The 24,174-nt window shown below is 41.2% G+C and overlaps 1 protein-coding gene across 1 annotated transcript in view; it reads right to left on the bottom strand.

The window, feature by feature from the left end:
• Nucleotides 1-24,174, bottom strand: part of BMPER (BMP binding endothelial regulator) — a 239,854-nt gene that overhangs the window by 57,028 nt on the left and 158,652 nt on the right. The window contains exons 12-13 of the mRNA XM_004676848.1: nucleotides 22,924-23,253; nucleotides 14,481-14,817 (exon numbers count right to left, since the gene is read on the bottom strand). Of these exons, the coding sequence (XP_004676905.1) occupies nucleotides 14,481-14,817; nucleotides 22,924-23,253 (667 nt within the window). The remainder of the gene's footprint in view (nucleotides 1-14,480; nucleotides 14,818-22,923; nucleotides 23,254-24,174) is intronic.

Genomic DNA, 24,174 nt, shown 5'->3' with positions numbered 1-24,174 from the left:
AATCTAGAACAAAATACTTCCAAGTCCTGCACAATTTCACTTAAAAGGGAAAAAAAATCTTTCAGAGAAAATTATTCAAAAACATTTGCAAAATCCAAATGTTTTATCTCAGCTGAGAAAATCTGAGATCAGAGATGGGTTCAGAGGAGAAGTTATTACCAGATTGTAGTAGTAATGTTCAAAAAGCACAAGCTTTGAGTCAAATAGATTTGGTGCCAAATCCTGTCTCTGCCTCTTTTTTGCCTGGCAACTGTGTCTGATAAAGGATCTTAACTCCTTTGAGCTTGGGTCCCTTACCCATATAAACGGAACAGTCAATGCAGGCAGATCCATTTGTTCCCACCTGGCACATAGTGCATGCTAATGTGAGCTCATCCTCCTCCTACAGAACTGCCATTACTATTGACACTGTAATGTGTGCGTGGGTTTCCCAGAGGTTCAGGCCCATGACACACGTCAACCAGTGCCAGCTGACATGGTTGCCATCGCCCAGATGTTACCAGAACTAAGTACTCATTGCCTGTGCTAATGCAGTCCTCTGTCTTCAGGCTGAAGCTGAATCTTTGATCCCCTCAAGTAAATCCTAACATCAGCTTTCCCAAAGTCCTTATTTGTGATTCAAGTCAATAAATCCCAACAGTGGCCACAAAACTATGGGTCAGTATCTGCTTAATATCTTTCCTCCCTCGCTTTGATCACAAAGTCAAAATGAAGACTCCAATTTCCTGGCTTCCTTTTCATATGGAAAAGCTTTCAGGGGTTCTGAAAGGTCTTTTGGCCATGTTCTCTGAGCAGCTCAGATGCATCCTACCTTCATGCTCACACGTGGGCCATTTGCTTGGGATAAAATGAAGAAACCAGCTTGCTTCACTCTTTTTTAAAGCCCCAACACTAGGTAAAACAGTAAAGATCACAGAGAACAGTTCTTTTATGTTAAAAGAATTATTAATTCCAGTGTTGTCACCAGATTTCCCCATTTCCTTGCAAAGCATTTATTTCTCTCTTCTCTACATCCATGGACCAGGCTCTTTAAAAGCCTTAAGCCAGCAGAAAGAAAGCAGATTTTTTTAGAGGCACATACTGTGGTCCGCTGTGGGTGCACAGTCTTGCCCCCAACTCCCGACCTGTGTGCACAGAAGAAGGAGAATTGCAGGCAGTTCAGCCTCTGCACGCACTCAATTCTGGACAATGAAGCTGCCTTGTGTCCAGAAGTTTCAGTTCCCTCACTTGCTGTGCCTTGGGTAATTCATCAAAAAATCACCAGGGTGGCTCACTATACCGGGTTCTCTGTTAAAAGCATCTAAGTGACCAAAAGAAATCTGACTTTGGATTCCAACTCTAGCTCATAAATGACCCCAGTGAACAACTCCAGCACTTCTTCTGGAGCTGACCTTATGAAAGAGGAAGCAATAGGATCAGTTTAAAAAAAACAAAAGAGATGCAGCAGACCTCTCCTGTCTCACCTGCTGCTCCCCTCAGCAGTGTACTTTGTCAATCTGCCTGTTCTGCTCCCCACTCTGTCTCACGTGAATCCTCTCATCACTGCTGTGCCTCTAGCCTATACCCCAGTTCTGTATGAACTTTAAAAAGACATATGAAGTACTTTGTTTTGTCACCAACACATTAAATGACACACCAAGAAAACGTCACTCAGTTCCAATGAACATTTTGGTCTAAGTTGGATGTAACCTTAGCTCCTAAGCTCCTTACCCATGGACCAACTCTGTCATCTGGTCTCGGGGTTTGGAAATTGGTGTAAGACCTCCAAATATAACACTGTCAATGAAAAATGTCTCCGAATAAACAAAGACTCAGGGAACTGAGTCTGCTGGGAACCCACAAAGAGGCTGAATGCAGCTCTTAAATTCCTTTGCTTGTGTGCCGACATTCTCCAGGTGTGGCTCCTGGTCCCTAAGACCTGGGAACTTGCTGGAAATGTGCATCTCAGATCCCACCCTGAATCAACTTTCTAGATGATTCTGTTTTCTGCTAAACTTTGAGAGCACTGATCTAATACATAGAAAATGATATGGGCATATAGAAAAGGTCTGAGAAATAAATGATGAAGAAATGAAAAGCCTTCAGTTCTACTGAGCCATTTCATGGGAGTATAGCAGATTCCCATTTAAGGTTAAAAGATACTGGCATGTCCCTTTGTGTCTAATGGATGACGAGGCATAAGTTGAACTGTCTGGCCTGGCTCTGGCCCTATCTCTTGACTTAGCATCCACGTCATCTCATTAGCTGCCTGGGCCAGCTTGCTGGCCTCTACTGCTTTGAATATGCAGCCTTTAAGGATAGGATCTTTCCCTTTGTTCTTTCCCCCACCCTCTACTCCTCTTTTTTTGTGTCTAATCCTATACAAGCTTTTAGTTTCAGCTCAAAAAATTGCCTCCTTCAGGAAGCTGCCCTCCTGGCTTCCTGTGTATCCTCTACCAAAATGCAACTCTCATCTTTTTTGTACTCACCACTAGACTACACCACGAGTTCTGTGCAGCAGAGACCCCACGAGTTCTGTGCAGCAGAGACCTCATATATCTCATTTACTGACACCTCTCCAGCACCTCAAACAGCAGTGGTGAATTATTGAATCAATGAATCAATGGTGGCTATAAAACTATTTTATTTACAGTAGGTGATATATACATGTTTTAATTTATGATTAATTGATGATCATGTAGTTTGATCTCTAATTAGACTCCTAGGCATGAATACCTGACCATTAACTTAGAAAAGAAGCCTATGGATACAAAAGATAGAATTTGTCAGCATTTCCTTCCTTAGCAAAACTTGCTCTTCTAATATTTTTCAAAAAAATAAATGTATACTCATTTCTGATATTTGGTGCCTGGTTGAACCACTGTCATTTCTGAAAACCTGTGTTCTGTCTAAACAGAACAACTTAAAGAGAACTTAGAAGTTTTTGTCCCCTTATAAGGTCTCCTAGGAATGACCCTCTTAATCATAAATGAGAACCCAGCTATAACCTTGAACTACCATTTAAAATTAAGTCATATGCAGATACTATTAAAGAAGGCAAGGAATATAGACATGAAAAAGTTAAAATTTGGTATAGGTTGCTTCTTTTCCTATACTGGTACTTATCTAAGAAAACTAAACAAAATATATGATCTCCCCTTCTCAATCAGGAACATTAGGGGTAAGTCCATTTTTCTTTTTTTTCTTTTTTAAAGATTTTATTTATTTATTCATACAGAACTGGGGTACAGGCCAGAGATGCAGAGGGTGAGAGGATTCACCAGGGACAGAGTGGGGAGCAGAACAGGCAGGTCGACTAAGTACACTGCTGAGGGGAGCAGCGGGTGGGTCAGGGGAGGTCTGCCTCGCCATGTGGATCTCCTCTGGGGCAGGCGGGAATCGAACTCATGCGGAAGTGGCTTAAGCTTCTTAGTGCAGTGCTTTAACCCGCTGCGCCACCAGGGAGGGCCCCCATTTTCCTTTTTAAGTTCAGGCCTAAGTCTTCATCTTACAGATGAATCTCATCTCCCACTCTGGTTCAACACTGTCAATTGAAGTAATTTGTGAAGGCCACACTGTAGAAATTTTAATAAATGCCCAAGTAGTGTATACTTTAGTTTACTTTCTTACAGTCTGTGTTTTAAGACAAAAAGGGAAAAAAAAGCATCAATTTATACACTGGACAGAAAGAAGTTCTTTCTCACGGTCTAGACAAAACCATGGAAAAGAAAAGAAAGAAAGCACAACTTCAAGTACTGGCACCGTATGGGCCAGCTCATATAGAAAACAAGGTAACCACATACAAAGCCTGTTTCTATTCCCAAGCAAGAAAAAGGTATTACTAATCAAACTGGCTTTACTGAGCATTTACCAAGCGCCATGGCTGGAGTAGAACAGCACAAGGAACGCCTGCTGCAGTCCTTTAGCAAATCATCATAGCAACCGCTAGGTCCTCTCCTTATTTCCTTTCACACGTGGGTGATCGGGGCTTCCACTAGTGCACCAACCTGCCCAGCAGCATCCGGGGAGGCAAAGAGGCTTGGAAGTTTCTGCAGCTTCCAGGGTTTGCCTGACTACTGTGTCACATGCTTTTAGTAGCACTGTGCCATCACTTCCTTCCTTTTTTTTTTTTAGTTTTTCTCTACTTCATGCAGTTATTTTCCTTCCTATTTAGTTACTCAACATACTTTTGTTTGAGTATCAGGTCATATTTCATACACTCTCTTTGGTGCTGGGCATACAGGTGGAAAAAAATATTACTTCAAAAGGCTACATAGAAGATAGCAGTTTAAAAAAAAGAACAGATTTACCATCCATGCTGATGCCAATTATAATGAGGAACAGAGCAAGCATTAGGGGTCCACATAGTAGTACAGGGACCACAGATTTGATGCAGTTCTAGTCAGCTGTATAGAGTGGGGAAATTAACAATGGTGAAAAGGAAAGAGAGTGCAAATATTTACTTTATGCCAATGTTTAAAGGACAGTAAGCTGAAGCATACATCAAAATTTATTTAGCTTAGGACCTTTTGGTTATCAAGGTGACCCCATGTCTTAATGCCAGATAACCCAGGTGTGCAGTAGGCTGGACCATCTAGATATGTGCCATCTGCTCTGTGATATTTACACACGATGATAGCACCTAAGAATGCTCATCTTAGAACTCTCCCCTGCCATTCATTGACACAGAGCTGTAGTTGTTTATGGTTGTGTAACAACGAATTCAGAGGCTTAACACAATACACATTTATAGTCTCAGTTTTTGTGGATTGGGAGTTCAGGCAAGGTCTCTGCTCAGTCTCAGTCTCAGAGGCTACAGTCAAAGTGTTGAGTGGGGGAGGTAAGTGGTTGGGTGAGGGACTGCAGTTTCATCTGAGTCTGGGGAATGACCTGCTTCCAGGCGCATGAGTATGTGGTACACTCATCCATTTCTAACAGGAGTCTCTCTCTGGTCTTCCAGCAGCCAATACACTTGCAAAACTGGGATCTCCCAGGTGGAAGTCCCACCTGGGTACTTTGATTAGCCCAGAGGCAAAATGAGAAAAACGTTATTTCTGTCAGTCTTTCTCTCATTGGTAGAAAGGGATTTATGCCCAGAAATAATGAAAATACAACGCAGTTACACAGACTGCTCCTGCTTATTAAGAAGTAATCAAGAAGTCCTCTAAGCAGCCACAAGTGATGCTACAAAATAATTAGTGTTTTACCTGCTACAATGATACTGTAACTCTGTATTCAAAAGTTTCATCTAATTACATCCCAGAATGTAATTTTCTGAGGAGAAACACCACAGGATTCTAGGAAATGTATTACAAACTCAGAGGTAAAATTAAAATAAACTTGAAATTACCTTTAACCTTGAGCCAGAAAAGAATCAGTCTTGCCCAAAAAGAGTGTGACCTTAGTCTTTGCTCCTGAATGTGACCTCTAAAGTGCCTGCAATCACCTGTCTACAGAAATACCTTTTCCTTTGCCTGGGAACTTTGTCTATCAGACATTCCACTAAGGTGGTTTATGATGGGGCTTTGGGTCACCTGATGACAGTCACAACCACCAGAAGAGTTGGAGGTGAAAGACTAATTAGCATCCCCTTCAAGAGGGGCTGGAGACTAAATATCAGCCATGTAGACAGTGGGTGATCAAGTCTCAATAACACCTTTGGAGATCTCATAAAATCATACTCACCAAATGAAGGCACATCAAAATATATAAGGCAATTACTATCAATTCAGAAAACAGACATTGGAAAAAGCATATATGTGACCGGAGACTTGAACACCCCACTTTCACCAAAGGACAGATTAACCAGCCATAAAATAAATAAGGTACAGTAGTCTTAAACAAAGACTTGTACCACAAGATTACATAGACTCAAAAGACACTTAGAGGGAACTGCATTCCCCAAAAGTTGACTATACATTCTTCTAAAGAGCACAGTGGCATTCCTCAGGGTTGTAAACATACTGGGCATTATTGCAAGTACCAATAAATTCACAATAAAAATCATGCCACACATCAAACTAGAAATCAAGCTGGTGGTGCAGCAGGTTAAAACTCAGCACTAATAGGCTAAAGACACTTCAACATCAGTTTGATCCCCGCCCCGGAGGTGAACATGTGGCGCAGCAGACCTCTCCTGACCTGCCTGCTGCTCCCCTCAGCAGTGTACTTCGTCAGTCAGCCTGTCCTGCTCCCCACTCTGTCTCTGGTGAAGCCTCTCACTGCCACTGCACCTCTGGCCTGTACCCCAGTTCTGTATGCACAAATAAATAAATCTTAAAAAATAATAATACCTGGAGACAGATGATAATGAGGACGCAAACAATGGAATGCAGCAAAGTGGGCAATCTATAGCAATATAGGCCGACACTAAGAAACAGGAAAAGTTCAAATAAATAATCTTTGTCACCTTAAGGAACTAGAAAAATAATAAAACCAAAAGTCAATAGAAGGAAGGAAATTTAATTAGAGAAGACATAAGTGAAATAGAAATAAAAAAGTCAAAAAGATTAATGAAACCAATACCTGCTTCTTTGGATAAATAAAGTAGATAAACCTCTAGTTAGGCTCACAAAGAAGGACCAACACTGAAATAAATAGGATGAAAAGTGACAGAGAAGTTATAATAGAAATCTCAGAAATTCAGAGGATCACAAGGGATTACTATGAAAATCTGTATGTTAATAAGTTGAATAACTACTCTTTCTCAAAGTCTTCCAACAAATTAGGAAGGAGGGAACACTTTCAAATACTTCCAAATATTCCAAACACTAATGAGGCCAAAATTACCCTAATAACAAAACCAGACAGAGAAAACACACAGCCAAAAAAATACAGACCAATTTCTGTAATCAATACAAGTGCAAAACTCCTCAACAAAATCTTACAATCTAAGTCCAACAATATATTAAAAGTATTGCATATCATGACCAAGTTAAATTATTCCACGGGCACATTAATAATTCAACATCTGAAAGTCAATCAGCAAAATTCATCACCTCAATAAAAGGAAAGACATAACATATTATGATATCAATAGACACCAAGAAAGCATTTGATATGACTCAACATCCACTTATGATGCAAACCCTTTAAAAACTGGGGAGAGATAGAACATACCTCAATGTAATAAAGACCATAAATGGCAACCCCTTGGTTAACATCATTCTCAATAGCGAAAAACTGAAAACTTTTCCATCTGTTAGAAGACGAAGATGACCACTTTTACCATCACTATTCAGTATATTACTGGAAATTCTACTGGAGCAATTAGGCAAGAGAATGATACAAAAGGAATCCAAATTAGGAAAGAAAAAATAAAATTATCATTACTTGTAGACAATATGACATTATACATAGAGAACCCTTAAGACTCCATTAAAAAAAAAAAAAAACAGTAAATCCATTCAGCAAAGTGGCAGGTTACAAAATCTATACACAAACATTAACAGTGAGCTAGAAGAGGAAGAAGTCAAGAAAATCAAGAAAACTATTCCATTTACAATTTCATCAAAAAGAATTAAATGCCTAAGGGTAAATTTAACAAAGGAGGTGAAAGAACTGTACAAAGAAAACTAGAAGACATTGTTCAAAGAAATAGGAGGCACAAAGAAATGGAAAGATATTCGGTCAGGTTGTAGGGAGACCATGAGAACACCTTGGTCTAACCTGGCAGAGATTTCAGGGACAGAGACAAGGTAAAGGAATGTGGAGCGAACACGGACTCGCACCAGGACAGAGGACCAAGTGGCCTTGTCAGGTCACCCCATGGAAGGCCAGCTGTGACTCCATGAAGGAGGCTAACTTGAGTCCTAAGACAAACCTGGAGGGACCAACAGAGAAATACCTATGGGTCAAACTACTGCAAGGGGTGAAGCCAAACACTGAGAAAGAAGGAACAGAGACAGCCAAGTGGCTTTTGAGTGAATTGTGAGCAGGCTGAGGTGCACTCTGAGGACTCACACATGTCAGCCTGCTTGCCCTTGGCGGCCACAGTGACAGACTTCTGCAGGAAGTGTGACAGTTCTTGGCGTCTCAGTTGTGAACCAGGGGCTTTACTTACACTGACTAATCTTCCCTAAAAAAAATAGAAACACAGGCATAGTCTGACTCTAAATGTCTAATTGGGTGTGGTTGTAAAGACCTACGATTGATCTATAACTGGGGGTAGCAGAAGTCACAAGCAAGTCATGGGTGAAAATGAAAGACAGACAAGGGAATGGAATTAAGAAACACTGCCTGATACTAGACCTTCCAGGGTTGATGCTGGGTGAACAGCAAAAGAATAGACATTATTCTTCACTCCTTAATGAAACTCAAATCCAATGCTGGAGCATGACAAAGTTAGTTCAGCATAGTATCCATGTTAAATGATTATAAACACATTTACAGAGACCTAAATGAAATTTGAGCTACAATTTCTGTTTAAATCAATGTAGAAAATGAGGACACATCGAACAGGGGAATGGCATGGACCCAGAAGCAGGAACTTACATTGTAGCTTAAGGCAGAAGTATTTAAAAGGGAAAAGGGGAGAGAAGAGAGCAAGTCAGTCGGAAAAAAGCATTTTGAATTTTTAAAATGGATTTGATGAAGGCTGTAGTCTCGTAAACGGTCCAACTGAGGTGTCTACTGCCATCTGGTGTCAGCATACCTTAATTGCATATAATTACAGATTCAGTGACTCCTTATCCTAAAAGCTGTTTGCCAAAGGAAAAATAAACAGGAAGGCCTATCACATCACACTCTAAAATGCACATCTCATTTGATTTAAGATCTTAGTTCTAATGGCAATTTGAGAGAAGTCATTAAAGGATATAAACAAATGTTGCAAGCACGTTCCTCTTTAAAGCAAGGGAAGATTGACTTGATTTTAATTATAGAATAGCAATTAGCTTTATGTGATTTTCTCTCTCTCTCTTTCTCTCTCACACACACACATCCTTGCACAGCTCTCTCCTCTTGCTTTATAACAAATGCTCAGTTGTCTTCATAGGAAAACATGACACGGGTCATCCGTGAAGTCTGTGGGCCTCCCCTGGAAAGAAGCCACTGGCAGACCCAGGACACCAGTCTATCTAACACCACTGTTGGAGTTCCCATGTTCTCCTGCGCGACCTCCCACTCCTACCTCCTATACCTCAGCGGGAAGGACACATCTGTGAATCCTCTGGCATTCCTTCAGTTCCTTACAGCTGTAAAAACCACTGCATGGAAAGAAAAGAACATTTCCTAGACTGGGAATCCCCAGACACTTTCCCAAACTGAACAAGTGAACAGAGTTTTTGCTCCGGTGAATTATACCCCATTAAGGAGAGTGGAGAGAGGAAAACAGTCCTGAGATGATTGTGGTCTGTAACGTCTGGGCTTCGCTGCAGTTTGCATTCATTTTTACGACATCTGAAATGTGGACCTGCCCTAAATTAAAAGTCCTGTTTTCCTGGCAGGTTACACTTACAACTATTTCATCCAAGATTTGGGTCTGAGTTGGGGGAAGGGCCCATTGCTGGTGTTTCAAGGCCCGAGACATTTGAGGTCTTCTCTTGCCCCTCTCACGGCCCTCGTGTGCTCCAGGCTGCCCGGGCTGCTCTGTTTGTCAATATGGCCCAGATCAGCAGTGGGAAGCAGATGTGACATGGACTCCTGGGACTCTGGAGGCTTTCTGGTAAGACCCATTGTGGGTCTGCTAAACCTAACGGGCCTATCCAGCCTCCATTTTAATAAAGCAAGATAAGAACTGCCCAGTCACAAGAGCCCAATCCTACATGGTGATTTTCATATAAATTAAGAGCATAAAGCTGGATCACTCTGGGAAGGGTGTGCATCACGAGGTGTGACGGGGAACACCCAGTGGGGGGAAGGGGGACTAAGGACAGATGCTTAAACTTAATTCTGATTTATACATCACAAGGTATGACCGGGAACGCTGGGGGGGGGGGGTAGGGCGGAACGTTGACTGATGCTTAACAAAGGACCCCAAAAGCTGATCAGCGGAACACCTTATTGATAGGATTGAAATCCTAACTAGGGAATCAGGGCTGGATCCAAATATCAAGATGAGAAATACAGAACCACCCTCCCTCTTTCTTCTACTTTTCCCTTTTCACTTTAACTTCCCCTTTTGACTAATAACTGTTTCAATAAAAAGGCCAGGATCTTGCTGTTAGCAGCATCCTGCATTAGGTAGCCTGCTCCATCACTCCCGTTTCTTCGTGCGTGTGGTGTTGCCCAATGCAACAACCTCTCTCTTGTATTTCTTAGTGGCATTTAAGACACCACTGGAACTGCAGGAGGTGGAAATAAGAAACAAGAAAAGAGACACAAATACAAATACTTTCCCTCTAGAGAGCCTACATTGGATGTAAACATAATCCAAATGGTTGCACATTAATTTTCCCATAGAGTCTAGCCATTGGACGTTTCTCCATAATGTGTAGTTGAAGAAGATGATAAAATTATTAACTGAGATTATCTCACTTAAAGATAATTAGCAACTCTAGGGTTTAAGACATGCTATCAAGGCTGCCTGCTAAAACATTACTAGAATCATAGTTAAATGATTTTGAACCTAAACATATTTGATTGGTTAATGAAGGCAAGTTATTCTGATTATAAAAATTCTCATCAAATATTATATTTTTATATCAAATGAGGCCATAATGATTTCACTGATTTGTGAAGAAAAACTTAGCAAGATTAAAGTTACCCACAGAAAAAAAAAGAAAAAAAATGACCTGGTGAATATGCTATCAATTCTATTCATTAACAAAGTTTTCAAATTTTTAGATTGGGTAAAAGACCAAAATAAAATAAAAATTATAAATATGAAAGATATCCAAAAATTTTTAACTTTGTAACTCAGGAAAATTAGAAGTATAACTCTGATGACAGGAAAGGCTATCTCACATTTAGATAGACTGCCCTGTGGACTTGGTCATATGATTAAGGAAACCCAAAAGAGAAAACATTCTTTCAGAGACAAATCTTCTTTGCTCTTTCCCATCTCTATGTTAGACACATAGTGATCCTCAGATCACTTAGAAGGTTGCATATGTGTGTTATATGAACTTTTTATACTTTGTCCTTAAAGGAAAATATGGATAGGATATTTATTTGGAGGGTGAGAGAAAGTGAAAGAAATCAAAGCCACATGCAAGCTGTGCATATGAAGCATATATGACCTTCAGTGATGTAAAGGCAAATCTCCTTAGTCCTGACATTTTAAAAAAAGTCAAACACTGGTCCTCATTGTGTTAGAATCCATTTTAAAATTCCAACAATGATATAAAATATACAGGGTAGGCCCTCCCTGGTGGCACAGTAGGTTAAAGCACAGCACTAAGACTAAAGCCACTTCAGCATGAGTTCAATCCCCGCCTGCACCACATGGCACGGCAGACCTCTCCTGACCCACCCGCTGCTCCCCTCAGCAGTGTACTTCATCAGTCGGCTTGTTCTGCTCCCCACTCTGTCTCTGGTGAATCCTCTTACTGCCCCTGTGCTCTGGCCTGTACCCCAGTTCTTGCGTGTATACATAAATAAATCTTTTATATGTGTGTGTGTATAAATTTTACATGTGTAGAATATTATATAATTGACATTTTCTTCTTTGTTCTTTTTAACCTTTTAAATATCATCCAATGAACAGATAGTATTCTTATAATATAAAAGCTATTTTTTAAAGGATTGCAAGGCTGCCCTCATTACACTATCTCACTCAGTGTCACAAAAGGGAAACAGTTCATGTTGAAAATGTTCCAGATTTTCATCAGTGAGAATCAGTGTACTCAATTCTTCACGATGAGAGCCAGAGAAGAGGTCAGCAAGCAGAGAGATGAGTGGCTGAGCTGGAGGCAAGACTGTTGGTGGAAAGGAAGGGACACATGGCATGCCACGTAAGGCCAGCACTTCCAGCTGCCATGGGCAAACACAGCCGTGCCCACTGACCTCAGGCCGAAGGTAGAGTCAGTCTCGCCAGGCAGCTATTCTCATACCCACTCTAGAGGTGAAGAAGCTGCAGCTCAGCCAGACACAGGGCTGCTCAGCTAGAAAGTGGCAGAGTGGACATTAGGTGCAGCCTGGCACCATCCTGCACACTCTCTGTCCCTTGCTTCCCTAAGACTCCCAGGAAGCCCTGAGATTTTGTTTTCATTGAAGATCCCCATCGAACAAAATGGCCTCTCCATGTTGACTTGGTTTATTTCCTTTCTTTTGCCACACATGTGTTCACGAGTGAGCAAGAAACCCAGGACCCAGCCAACACTGGCCACCTTGCTTGAAAGCACACCTCTTGCTTGGAGTTGGGATCAGCAGCAGGGTTAGCCACTAACAGGATTGTGCTGCTCTGCCCTCCTGAGCAGCGCTGCTTCTCCTAGGAAGGAGAGGATGGTGTGCAAGGGCACCCTACCCTCCACTAACCACACACAGACAGGGAGGATACAGAGCCACCCACACAACATCCTGTCCTCCGAACCGCAGCACGCCAATATCTCAAGTGTCTCCGAAGTTCCCCAAACTCTGCATAGCCAGCCCCTTGCACAATAAGCCATCTCACTGTGTTGCTGGAGTTGCTGGAGCAATTTCCAAGCAAAGGAGGGGAGCATCTTCCTGGCCACCTAACAGTTTCGAGTCTCGATTCATGTCAAAGTCATTTCTCACGACTTCTGCCAAGCCACTCATCATATTCCTGCTGCATTCCAGGGATCATAATACAAAATAAATCACCAAAAGCAAAAGCAAAAGATATTTGAAAAATGGGACTAATCTGTGCAAGTCTGCTCTCCAGTTTTTGTTTTCAACACATTCCTCTGACATGGAATGAAAAACAGAGGTGTAGACTGCTGGGGTGCTGGAAAAAAAAGCACAGTCTTTCCATTCTATTTTAGGCAAAGACGGGTCCAATCCTATCTGCAATTGTGTGAAGGGAGCTTCTGAAGAATACCATATATTTACTAATAGTAACAGCAGAAGAAGTGGCAGCAGCCATGAATTACAGTGCATAGACCACATGAGGGCACCGGACTGAGCTCATGGATTTAGCTCCACAATCTCACTGACTCCGATGGACAACACTTGAGGGTAGTTTCTTGTATTGCACACACTTCACAAATAAGCAAACTGTGGTTTAAAATGCTGAGCTGATTGTCAAAGTTGTACAGCTGGGCTGGATTTGTAGCCCTGGAAGGTCATGGAGTTCTTAATGGCTGTGCTCTACTGCTTCCCATCAGACCTTCAAGGGATGAGCATTTAAATTCCTGATGAAAGTGGTTTGTCTGTCCAGCTGTTTGACTCACTCAAAAGTCTTAAATTAAGATCCTTCAGTGTCAATAGACAAGGGTCAGGTCAAAGGGGGGGATGGTACAGGGAGGAAAAGAAGGGATCGGAGAGAATTCAAATTATAACAGGGAAATGGCTTAAAAGAGCGAAACATGATTTGGAGCCAAATGGTTTGGCAAATGCATACATGTTCAGGGATTTGTGATGACAAGGACAGTCCTTTTTCCATCCCATTTTGAGCTGCCTTTATAGAACTTTATCTTTTATGTCCAAAGATCAAATAAAAAAATATCACATTTAATGAGAACTAGGGGAAATAAACTGTTGGCAATTAAAGAGTAAAAATAACTTCTCTGTGGCTTCAGACCACAGGAGCTTTCTCATTTTAAGAGGCACAGGCAAATCACTTAAACAAGGCCTTTTGGACTATGTTCGTCTCATGTTTCCTCCCACACCCACAGTGGTTAAAGTTATAGACAGTCATAGCAATTGAACCCATGGAATTGTGTAGTAAATGGAAGTAAAACCAGGCCAAACTCATCAACTCACAGATGCAGGCTGCAGCACGGAAGTTAAAGCCTGGCTTCCTTTGTAGCCAGTTGCTTATGCGGAAGGGGGTTAATCAGAGTTAGCAAGGATTATGGAATCCATATTCTTAATGCCAGACCTTCCCCTCCATTCTCAGCCTCTCTGCTGACTCTGGACACAGAGTCTCACGGTTGACCAAGATCCAAAGAAATCCTCACTTTACTTCCATGTTTTCCGCGTGCAGATTTCTTTTGGACTAAAGGATGAGGTGGAACTGAACTCTTGCTCAGACCTAAAATAAATGAGCTCACTCAAACACTCAAGTGCAGCCAGAGTGATTTGAGATTCCCACCTCTGCAGTATGCCACTGTGGTTTAGACAAAATTTGGGAAGTACACTTCAATCTTAGTATCAAAATGTACCTGGTAAAATCCTAGGGTGTCACTTAACTTCCCAATAAACCTGTCAGCATACAACAAGAGAAATCCTTATTGATCACTCTGAAATGTTACCTATAATGTCCTAGTTTGGAACATAATGTGAGACTAACTCAAAATCAGTTGCCAAACAGAAAGAAGAGTAATTATCTTGTGCTTAAGGGAGACCCTTGTTTTGACCTCCAAGAAATTTGATATTTTCTGTTTCTTGGTGAATTCTTGGTTTGTAACCCAAACCCATCCCCGGAACACTCTACTTACCGGTAGAAAGTGGCATAGTCCACAGTGGAGTGGCAGGTCTGAAACTCCCAGGATTTGAGTTTCTGGCATTCTCGATGGGCCCGGAGTTTGACCTTCACTGTCCCTTGACACAGTTCCGGCACAGGTTTTCTCAGGGGTCTGTTGCAGAACTCATTGGACTCCACCCTCCAAGACTCAGCAAAGTCATCCACATCAAATTTAAAATTTCCATCTCCACCGATTAAGTCATCACGCTTATGTCCATTATAGTTGCCACAAAGACCACAGAGCTTGCCCTTGAGATGCGGGGCAGCCATAACTTCCACAAAACTGTCTCCATCCCAAGATATTTCCAGACCTAGAGGAAAGGGAAAGGAAAAGGAGATCAACTACTCTTGAATCCACAAATAATTCTCAACTGTATACATTCTAACACAGTAGATATGACTATGCCCTAACAAGGAATACTGAGACTCTGTCCAAACCCTCTCTCAGTTACACTTTACTCTCTACATATTAAATAATGTGCAAAATTACAAAAATCCCTTATGTGGTGGGGTTTAGATTTTTTAAACCATATAAGTTTTCATTTACGGTGATATCTTCTGTGCCCTGTTTAACAATGACTATTCATTGACTATGTTGTTATAGGGTTTCTATTTTGTACTTTTCTTGACCAATTTCATTGTTCTAAATCATGTTTTCATTTATCCAGTGACTACTACAATGTGGAAATGGAAAGATAACAAAAAATGAGATTGTTAATATAACTTTTCTTTTATCTCTCCCCCCCCCCCACACACACACATGATTATACTAAATACAAAAAGGAAATGTTTTTTTTGTTAGAGTGCTGTTGAATACATTTTCTTCAAAGGACAGTAATGATAGAAATGAAAACTTTGCTTCCTCATTATTTTACAGTCATTCCTGAGGCATGGACAACTGGTTATTCAACACTTCCTAGGGCTGAGTTATTGTAAAACCTTCCAACCTGCATTGCCCTAGACGGGGCCTTCCTTCCCTGAGCTCATCACAAGCTTCAACACTTGAGGAAGCATTGGAAGCTACCAGGTCATAAGCTAAAGTAAAGTTAGCTCATGTCCTGTGTCCAAAATCATCTAGACAGTGATGTCTTTTTTTAACCCGAGAAATAATCTTAATTCCAGAAGGTAGAGAAAATAAGCCCCTTTTGTTTTACTTTAAAAAAAATCTACAGAACTCTCCCTGGTGGCACAACAGGTTAAAGCACTGCACTATGAAGCTCTCAGAAGCCACTGCAGCATGAGTTCAATCCCTAGCCAGGCTGCTGACCCACATGGTGCGGCAGGCCTCTCCTGCCCCACCCACTGCTCCCCTCATCAGTGTACTTTGTCAGTTGGCCTGTTCTGCTCTTGTGAACCCTCTCACCCACACCTCTGGCCTATACCCCAGTTCTGTAAGCATAAGTAAATAAGTCTTTGGGGAAAAAAAATCTAGAACATCGGAGGGTTGTCAGAGAACTTCCGTTGATCTCTAGACATGCTGGCTGAAGGATTTCAGAAGTCATTCTAGCTAAGAACCCCACTACATGGTAGAATAACCAGGTAGGACAACCAGGCCGTCACAGAACAAATCAGTTTGTCTAGAAGGTACAGGAAGAATGTTTTCATACCCATCCTGATGTTGTGAAAACACTACCCATAAGAGAAAGATGAGATCTTCATGAAAATCCTTTTCAGTTTCAACCCAAAGGAAACGACAAACTCTTTTAGTCAGATTTTCTTTACATCTGCAGTCTGTGCTAGAAGTTTTTCTCATTGTTCTCCTCATAGGCCACTGAGTCTGAGCCCCACAGAGAATGGATGAACTAAGTACTACTTTCATGGCATGAACAATCAAGAGAATGTCCAGAACAGGAGAGTGTGTGTTCCTGCACTGAAAATGCTCTATACTCACTATCACTAGCTCTTGTTTCTTTGTGACAATCCACAGAGAAAAAACTTTTTAACAGAAAAAAATAAACTCACTCATGTAGTTTTTAATCTTACTCTTTTCTTTTTCTGACAAAGCTTACTTTCATTTCCTGCCCTACACATTTGAGAAGAATAAATGATTCTTCTTCTAAAAGAGTTTGCCTTTCCAAATGGTACCCTAAGAAAAGGCAAGGACTGCCATACTTATATTTGATAAAGTAAACTTCCAGGGATGAACATGGCATGAATAAGAGATCAATACATTAGGAAAACATAACATTCAATGATATATATGCACCAAATGGAGAATAAAAAAAAAATCAACAATTAACAAACTTAAAAGCAGACAATGACTGAAACCTAACAGTAGTAGAATGCAGTGCCCCGTGTACATTAAAGGACAGATTAACCAGACAGAAAATCAAAAAGAATACCACAGTCTTGAATGAAGAATTAAACCAAAAGGGTTTAAAGCACATTGATAGGAAGCTTCCCTACACTGTTGGTTTCCAGCCCAACCCCTGGAAAACAGTATGGAGGGTTCTCAAAATACTAAAAATAGATCTACCATATGACTGATTCCTAAATATCTCTCCAAAGAATACAAAAAACACCAACCTTATGTTCATTGCAGCACTATTCACAATAGCTAAAGTAGGAAAACAACCTAAATGCCCAGTGGCAGGTGAACATATAAAGAATGCATGGTATGTCTACAAGGGGACTACTAGTCACCTATTTAAAAAGCAAACAACAGCAAAAAAGATAAAATCCTGCCCTGCTCAACAACATGGAAGGAACTTGAGGGGACTAGGCTGGCCAAAATATGTCAGATGAAGAAATCTGGATGATTTCACTTATAATTACAGTATATATAAAAAAAAGAGGAACAGGCAAAAATAAAGCAAACAAACCCCAGATAACTGACTGCAGAATTGAGGCTACCAGAAGGGGAGAGCAGGTGTGCAGAGCCAAGAGGTAAGGGGTCCAGTGAAAATGGTGGAGGATTATGCTAGCAGTGGGCATTGTGAGGGAATATACATCCAATGAGTTTGAACCAACATTCACTAACACATAGTGTGGTAAATCAACTTGATCTCAATAAAAAATAAGGCAATTTGGGCCCTCCCTGGTGGCGCAAAGAGTTAAAGCACAGCACTATGAAGCTAAGGCCATTTTCGCATGAGTTCGATCCCCGCCTGCCCTGGAGGAGAGCCACATGGCAAGGCAGACCTCTCCTGACACGCCGGTTGCTCCCCTCAGCAGTGTACTTTGTTTATCTGCCTATTCTGCTCCCCGTTCTGTCTCTGGTGAATCCTCTCACCCTCCGCATCTCTGGCCTGTACCCCAGTTCTGTATGAATAAATAAATTTTTAAAAAAAGGCAATTTTTAAAAGGGTCTATCTTTGCTCCTGAAGTATCAAGATTAGAATAACGATAGAATATGCTCAGAAATTGAGACATAAGGTGATAATAAGGAAAAAAAAAAGAGAGAGAAAGGAGGGAAGGCAAGGAACAAATCTTGTCTGGATATAATTTTCACATAAGTAGACATCAGATTGATGTTAGTCAGTTAGAAATACCCAGAAGTAAGATGCTAAACTCAATATTCCTGAAATTTGGACTTGGACCAAAAGGAGAAAGACTGGCCAGATAGCATTCCTTGAGTAGGCCAAATAGCAGCCACAAGAAATATCTTCCAGTGGTGAACTCAATATATAACATATACATCTGTCAATTTTCAATGATGCACTCCTGAAACTTATCTAATGTTACAATGCAATTACTGCACTAAAAACAGAAAGTGGGGGGAAAGTTACAGATCTGCTTTAGATGTAGCTATTGGTAGATAAATTAGTGATCTAAACCTGGGTATCTCAAAAATATCCTATAAGGAAATCACTGTTTGATTAATTAAATAAATGGCAGTATCCTTAGCCTAAGGAATCAGAGATTTCTTGGTAGGGAGAAGAAACTGGGTTCAGAAAGCAATTAAATAGAGCTGGGTAAAACAGCAAGAAGTAAGGCTGTAAGAACAATGTTTCTTAGGAATAATGTGACAAAGAAAAGACAACAAAGGGACCAAGTGCTCAGGAAAATGTCACAGGGCTAAAATTCCCCCACACTGGGTTTCTTAAAGATGATATTAACTGTCACAACCGCAGATACCAGATGAAATTATTTCTCTCTCTTTGTATTCCTTCACCTAACACATTATCCAGCACATAGCATGTATTCACTAAATGAATGAATTACTCTGTAAATTAATACATCAAATCTGCAAAGGCAAAGAAATTGCAAATTTCATGCTAGTTAAGGCACTGAAATAACAATTTTGAGAAAAGACAAGCAAGCTATAATATGATTTGTAATATACTCTCTAAGGTATAGGAGAAACCTGACCTCACAAGACTGTAGCCAGGCAGCTGCCCTGCAAGAGAAATGAGGGGAGAAAATCAATTCCATACAACACTCTAACTCTTAGAGCATAATTCCAAAGAGTTTCCATGTTGCAAAATTTTCCAAACTACAAATCTCTTTCCTAGACAGCAGGCAAATACTATTCTTCCAAGTGCCACGAGGCTTGAAAATGTACATCCAAAGGCACTCCCATTGCATTATTGACAACAATATAATAAACTGGAGATTTGGGGCAACCAAGTTGGTGTGAATTCAACTCACAGTGAATAAGCCAATCATGACATTCTTTGGACTGGTGGCCCACACTCGAGAATGCCTGGGAGGAAGCAGGCTCACTCTGCTTTTTAGTAACTTTTTCTCAAAATTCTTGACATCTACTTCATAAAACCAGCTCCCTAAAGTAAAAGAACAATTTTTAATTCATTCTCCTTTTGTCTTTGATGTTATCACATGAAGAGAGTTTTCACGGATCCATGCTGGGATTTGCGTTGAGGAGAGATTCCCTATTTAATGACACATGCCTTTAATGACACATGCCTTTGTCTGTTGCTGTAGCATACGCATATGTGTGGGCCTGATTTGTTGTAAGCTCTACAGAAGTAAAATCCATGCAAAGCAAATTACAGTAGTGACAGGCAAAAAGACTAATGTAAATGAAGAAATTGCTCTTCCAAAGATATTTTAAATAGGCATCTTATGAGACGAAAACATCGTGGAAGTGTTTGGGGACAGGAGCTAGTCCTTTCTGCAGCTGGGATGAGTTTCCAGTTCTCTGCATGGGAAATTGGGTAGAAATAACTGGCAGAGGTAGAGGCAAAAGCCGAAGCACATGCCCCATCTGGGAATGTGAGCAGCAACCACATTCCTTCCACTGGATGAAGAGCCTTCCAATTTTCTCTCCTCACCAGTGAATGTTTTACCAACTTGTTCTTCACCCTTCAATGTGTGACCTGGCTCCAGACTACTAGTGTGGGGGGCTTTTAGGGTGGTGGGGGCGGGGTTTTGTGGTTGCTTTGTTTGTTCTGCTTTGTTTTATTTTCTCGGTTGTTCTTACTGCTTTCGCTGTTGTTCACTTCAAAGGGAGAAGAGGTGCATAACCTCCAGGCAGGTCACAGTGACACTTAAAATGGATGATTTTCTGTTCAGATTTTATACCAAAGGGGGGAAAAGATCCATTCTCCATGGTCATCAAGTTTCCAGCTCTACAGAAAGTACAGTAAATGGCCATGCTCGTACATGGTAATGCTTTCAGGTGGATTTAACATAGCACGTTCAGGTAGAGTTGATGAAGTGAACAAATGGAGGCAGAAATATTTTTAAATTATTTTCTAAGTGTTGGGAATTGAGACCAGGGTATGACAGGAGGAAAGGTAGTGCTTTCTCTGACTCCTATGGCTGGCTCTGCATGCTCCCTGCTGCCCAGGTTATTAGAAGGTCAGCACTACAGTCTAGTCCTCCCAAGTGGTGTGCTAACTGTGCTCCTCACTCAGATGACGCCATCATTAGGTACCAAGTCCAGAAACCACAGAGGCAAAGGGTCACCCTCCCCATTTCCCATCCTCCTTGTTCTAAGCTGCTGTTTTGAAGAAAGTACCCTTGGATCATATGAGTTTGTGAAATTTAAAGTAAAATCTGTGGAAGAAGAACACTCCAAGGATAGATTGCAATATTTTAAATAGACAACCAATAGGTGATAGAAGGAAATATTCCTAAGGGAGAGTACACACTGAGAGTGCAGACCAGAGTGGAAAATGCTATTGCCTAGAAATGGAATTGTTCCAATTCAAAAGATAATCTCACTGCAAACTTAGTGCCCAAAGGAATATTATTTCTTCCTAAGGAAGCAAAAAGCTTGTGTTCTGAATGTTACAGGAAAGTGTTCAGCTGGGGGCCCTCCCTGGTGGCGCAGCGGGTTAAAGCACAGCACCGAAAGGCTTAGGCCACTTCCGCATGAGTTCAATCCCCGCTCACCCCAGAGGTGACCACATGGCATGGCAGATCCCTCCTGACCCACCCGCTGCTCCCCTCAGCAGTGTACTTCATCGATCTGCCTGTTCTGCTCTGATCTGCCTATTCTGCTCCCGGCTCTGTCTCTGGTGAATCCTCTCACCCTCCACATCTCTGGCCTGTACCCCAGTTCTGTATGCATAAATAAGTAAATCTTTAAAAAAAAAAGTGTTTAGCTGGGTACTAAGGGCACATGTTAATTTCTTACATTGTGCTAAGAAAGATGGAAAAATAAAAGATGGCAAGATTGAATTCAAGCGCTGTAAGAGTTAAATTTACTAACCTAATTATCATAGTTACGATCTATTATTATTTTCTTAGCAGCTTCATCCTCTGCTCACTTTTACAATGTGGAATCTTAACAAAGAGTTATAACACTTATTCCATAAGGTATTGCCAGCTGTGAGTGGAACAGTATCAAACCTCATAGACTGCTAGAAATCTTCAAGTAACAGGATCCCTTTGAGAAGCAGGTTGTGGCTGACTAATAATTTCCATATCAGAAGATTGCATTGTGTTCAGCTGGCTTGCAAACAGACAAGGTGCTTCTAATTAGTGCCGTTAGTGGGTCATCTTGAACACACTTTACAGGGCACCACACACCAGCGCCTCCTTTAGAATGAGCTGAGGCCTTCATCTACAGAGTGCCATGTTTGGCTATAACAACAAGTGTCTGAATTTTCTGAGCTGGATTTCTCTCTTGAAAATTGAATGAATAGAGCTTCTCACATCTGCTACTTTCAATATGAAGATGAGAATCTTTCCCCCTTTAGAGAATGTTCCAAATACATTAATTCCAAAACCATGTTACATTCTAAAAATCTCCCTGGATTTCACTTTGGCTTCCTGCCTTTGTTTGGCTAAGCTGGCATTCTCAGGTATGCAGGCAGCATTCTCCATAGTTCCTCAAAAGTGATTGCTCTATCAAGTGTTTCCCTTTTAGACTTATTTTATCTAAAGAATCTGATCTGGAACCCAGTTCATACTATTACACTATTAACTTTTCATCAATGCAAAGATCAAGAAGTATACCTATATCTTCAACATCATGCTTAATTTGAAGAAAAAAGCATATACCAGAAGTACATACAGCCCACCATCCAACTGACCAACAACATATGTTAACTGAAGTTAGCATGGAAGGAATCATACATACTATTACAAATTAAATTCATTCCTTAGGGCTGATATTAAAGAATTGAGCTCTGCTTTTAAGATGCCTCTCTTCGCTTTCACCTCACATGCAAGAATTTGAGCCTCATCGAATCCCTAGAAGTAACCTGCTTGTGACCATAGTTTGCATCACAGTTAGGGGGAATGTATTGGCCCAATGAGTAAAAATTAATCTGGGGGGATGGAGGGGAAAGCACCTTGGGTAACAAGAGGAAAGGCTTCAGCAGTCAGCTCCTGATGCTTAACACTGGGGGAATATTTGGGGGGCAAATATCCTGTGTCCTGTTCAGGAGTCAATGGTCCCAGCTATCCATCAGTGACCATCGTTCTCCAGGGTCAAGAACAGATAGGAGTATTGGTCACAGGGTCAGTCATCACACTCCCAGGATCTCAAGACCCCCAAGCTCCCCCACCTACACATACACACACACAAACACACACATACACATTGAAGTTTATTTTAAGGCTTCCCCACTTCTTGGACAGATCTGACAAGGAAACACTCTCACAGCTGTGGAAAAGCACACCACTGGCTGAACTGGGAGCACCATTGACCATTACACTCTGACATCATTGCTCTAAAATAGCAGCAAAACAGGAGAAAGCAGTTATTTGGAGATCACAGTGAGGACAGATATCCACAGCTGGCAAGACTGGTGTGACTGGAACCGGACTGTGATTCTCTCAGGAGTGTGTAAATTTCACCAGCTATTCTTCGTTATCTTGGAGACCACCCTTCAAAGCCCAGGTGAGTGGGGATGAGGCAACCAGCTCAGCTGAATTACCTCTCTGTCTCCAGAGCAGAAGGAAATGAATACACAGATGGTTCAGGTGCCGCTGCTGTGGGGGTTGGTGAGGTAGAGGGGACAGCAAAAGGGACTGAGAAGTCCCGCACTCTGGAAGCCCACCTGCTTTGGTTGTCACTTTCAAGAGGTAGCCATCCAGGTCGATGTGGAAGTGTGGTGCCTGGCAGGGCAGTGCGATGCGCGAGCCGTTCCAGCGCACAGTCAGGTGCTGCTGGAGGCTGATGGTGTTGGTGCCCAACACCAGGTCCACAGATTTGGTCCAGGAGAAGGAGCGGGTCCTGCGGGCATCGTTCTTCACCAGCACCTGAAAGGGCGAGGCAGGGGAGGAGCAGTCTTTTGTCAAAACGTACTGACACGTCCCCTGAAAGTTAAATGTCCGTCCGTCAAAAGTGTTGTAGTGGGGATCTCCGAATACCGTGCAAACGCCAGGCTCTGCAGATGAGTGAGAGACAAAACAGGGTCATAAACCAAGGGAAAGGTACACAGAGAAATCAGGGGTCCCTGCAATAAACCTGACAGGGACACCTGCCAGGGAAGGGTGGGCCTTAGCGGAACTGCAGTAAGGTTTAAAAACAAAAATAAAAACTTGGTGGTTTTAAGCTGGAGCCAAAACTCATAGGTTGGATAATAGTTCGTCTTAATTATAACACTTCTGAGTTTTTAAATTATATCTACTTTGGAAGCTTGACATATGGCTATGACCTTAATGTAATGGACAGAGAAATTAAATTAAGGTAATTTTGTAAGTAGAATAAGCCCACGTTCATAATCCATATAAACAAGAACAAAGTAAGTAAAAGGCAGTGAAGTGACAATACACCAAAACATTCGTATTATGTATCTGACTCAAAATATTTGGAAAAATGATATTCCAAATGTCGCTCATGGTTTTAGAGAAAAGTGTGATTTTTTTCAATACTCAGGCATTGGCTAAGGACAATAAACAGAATTGCCAAAGAGATCATTTCTTAACACTGTTAGGAATAAAAGTTCTGAGAAGGCTAGTAGTCTCTCAGTGTTCTCTAGAAATACAGGGATCTTATATGTTAATCTGTGTAAATCAAAATCTAAAGTTGGATGATAAACTATAAAGTCTATCACTTATAAACGTAAGAAATATCTATGAATGCTTCATTTCAAAATATCATTAATCCACGTATACTTATGAGACCCAGGTAAAGTCTTATACTTTGGGGCACCTCAAAGTTTTTAATTATAAATCGAATATTATTTCTTTTTAAAAAATTGTTCTCCAACACAAAAATACTGATTGAAAAAGATACCTGTACCCCCATGTTTATTGCTGCTTTATTTACAATTGGAAAAACATGGAAGCAGCCCAAATGCCCAAAA

This window comes from Condylura cristata, unplaced genomic scaffold, assembly GCF_000260355.1.
Source record: "Condylura cristata isolate star-nosed mole 26May11 unplaced genomic scaffold, ConCri1.0 scaffold00005, whole genome shotgun sequence".
NCBI classification, from domain to species: domain Eukaryota; kingdom Metazoa; phylum Chordata; class Mammalia; order Eulipotyphla; family Talpidae; genus Condylura; species Condylura cristata.
The sequence above is the reverse complement of the archived record's forward strand: the minus strand, read 5'-3'. Positions and strand labels throughout refer to the sequence as shown.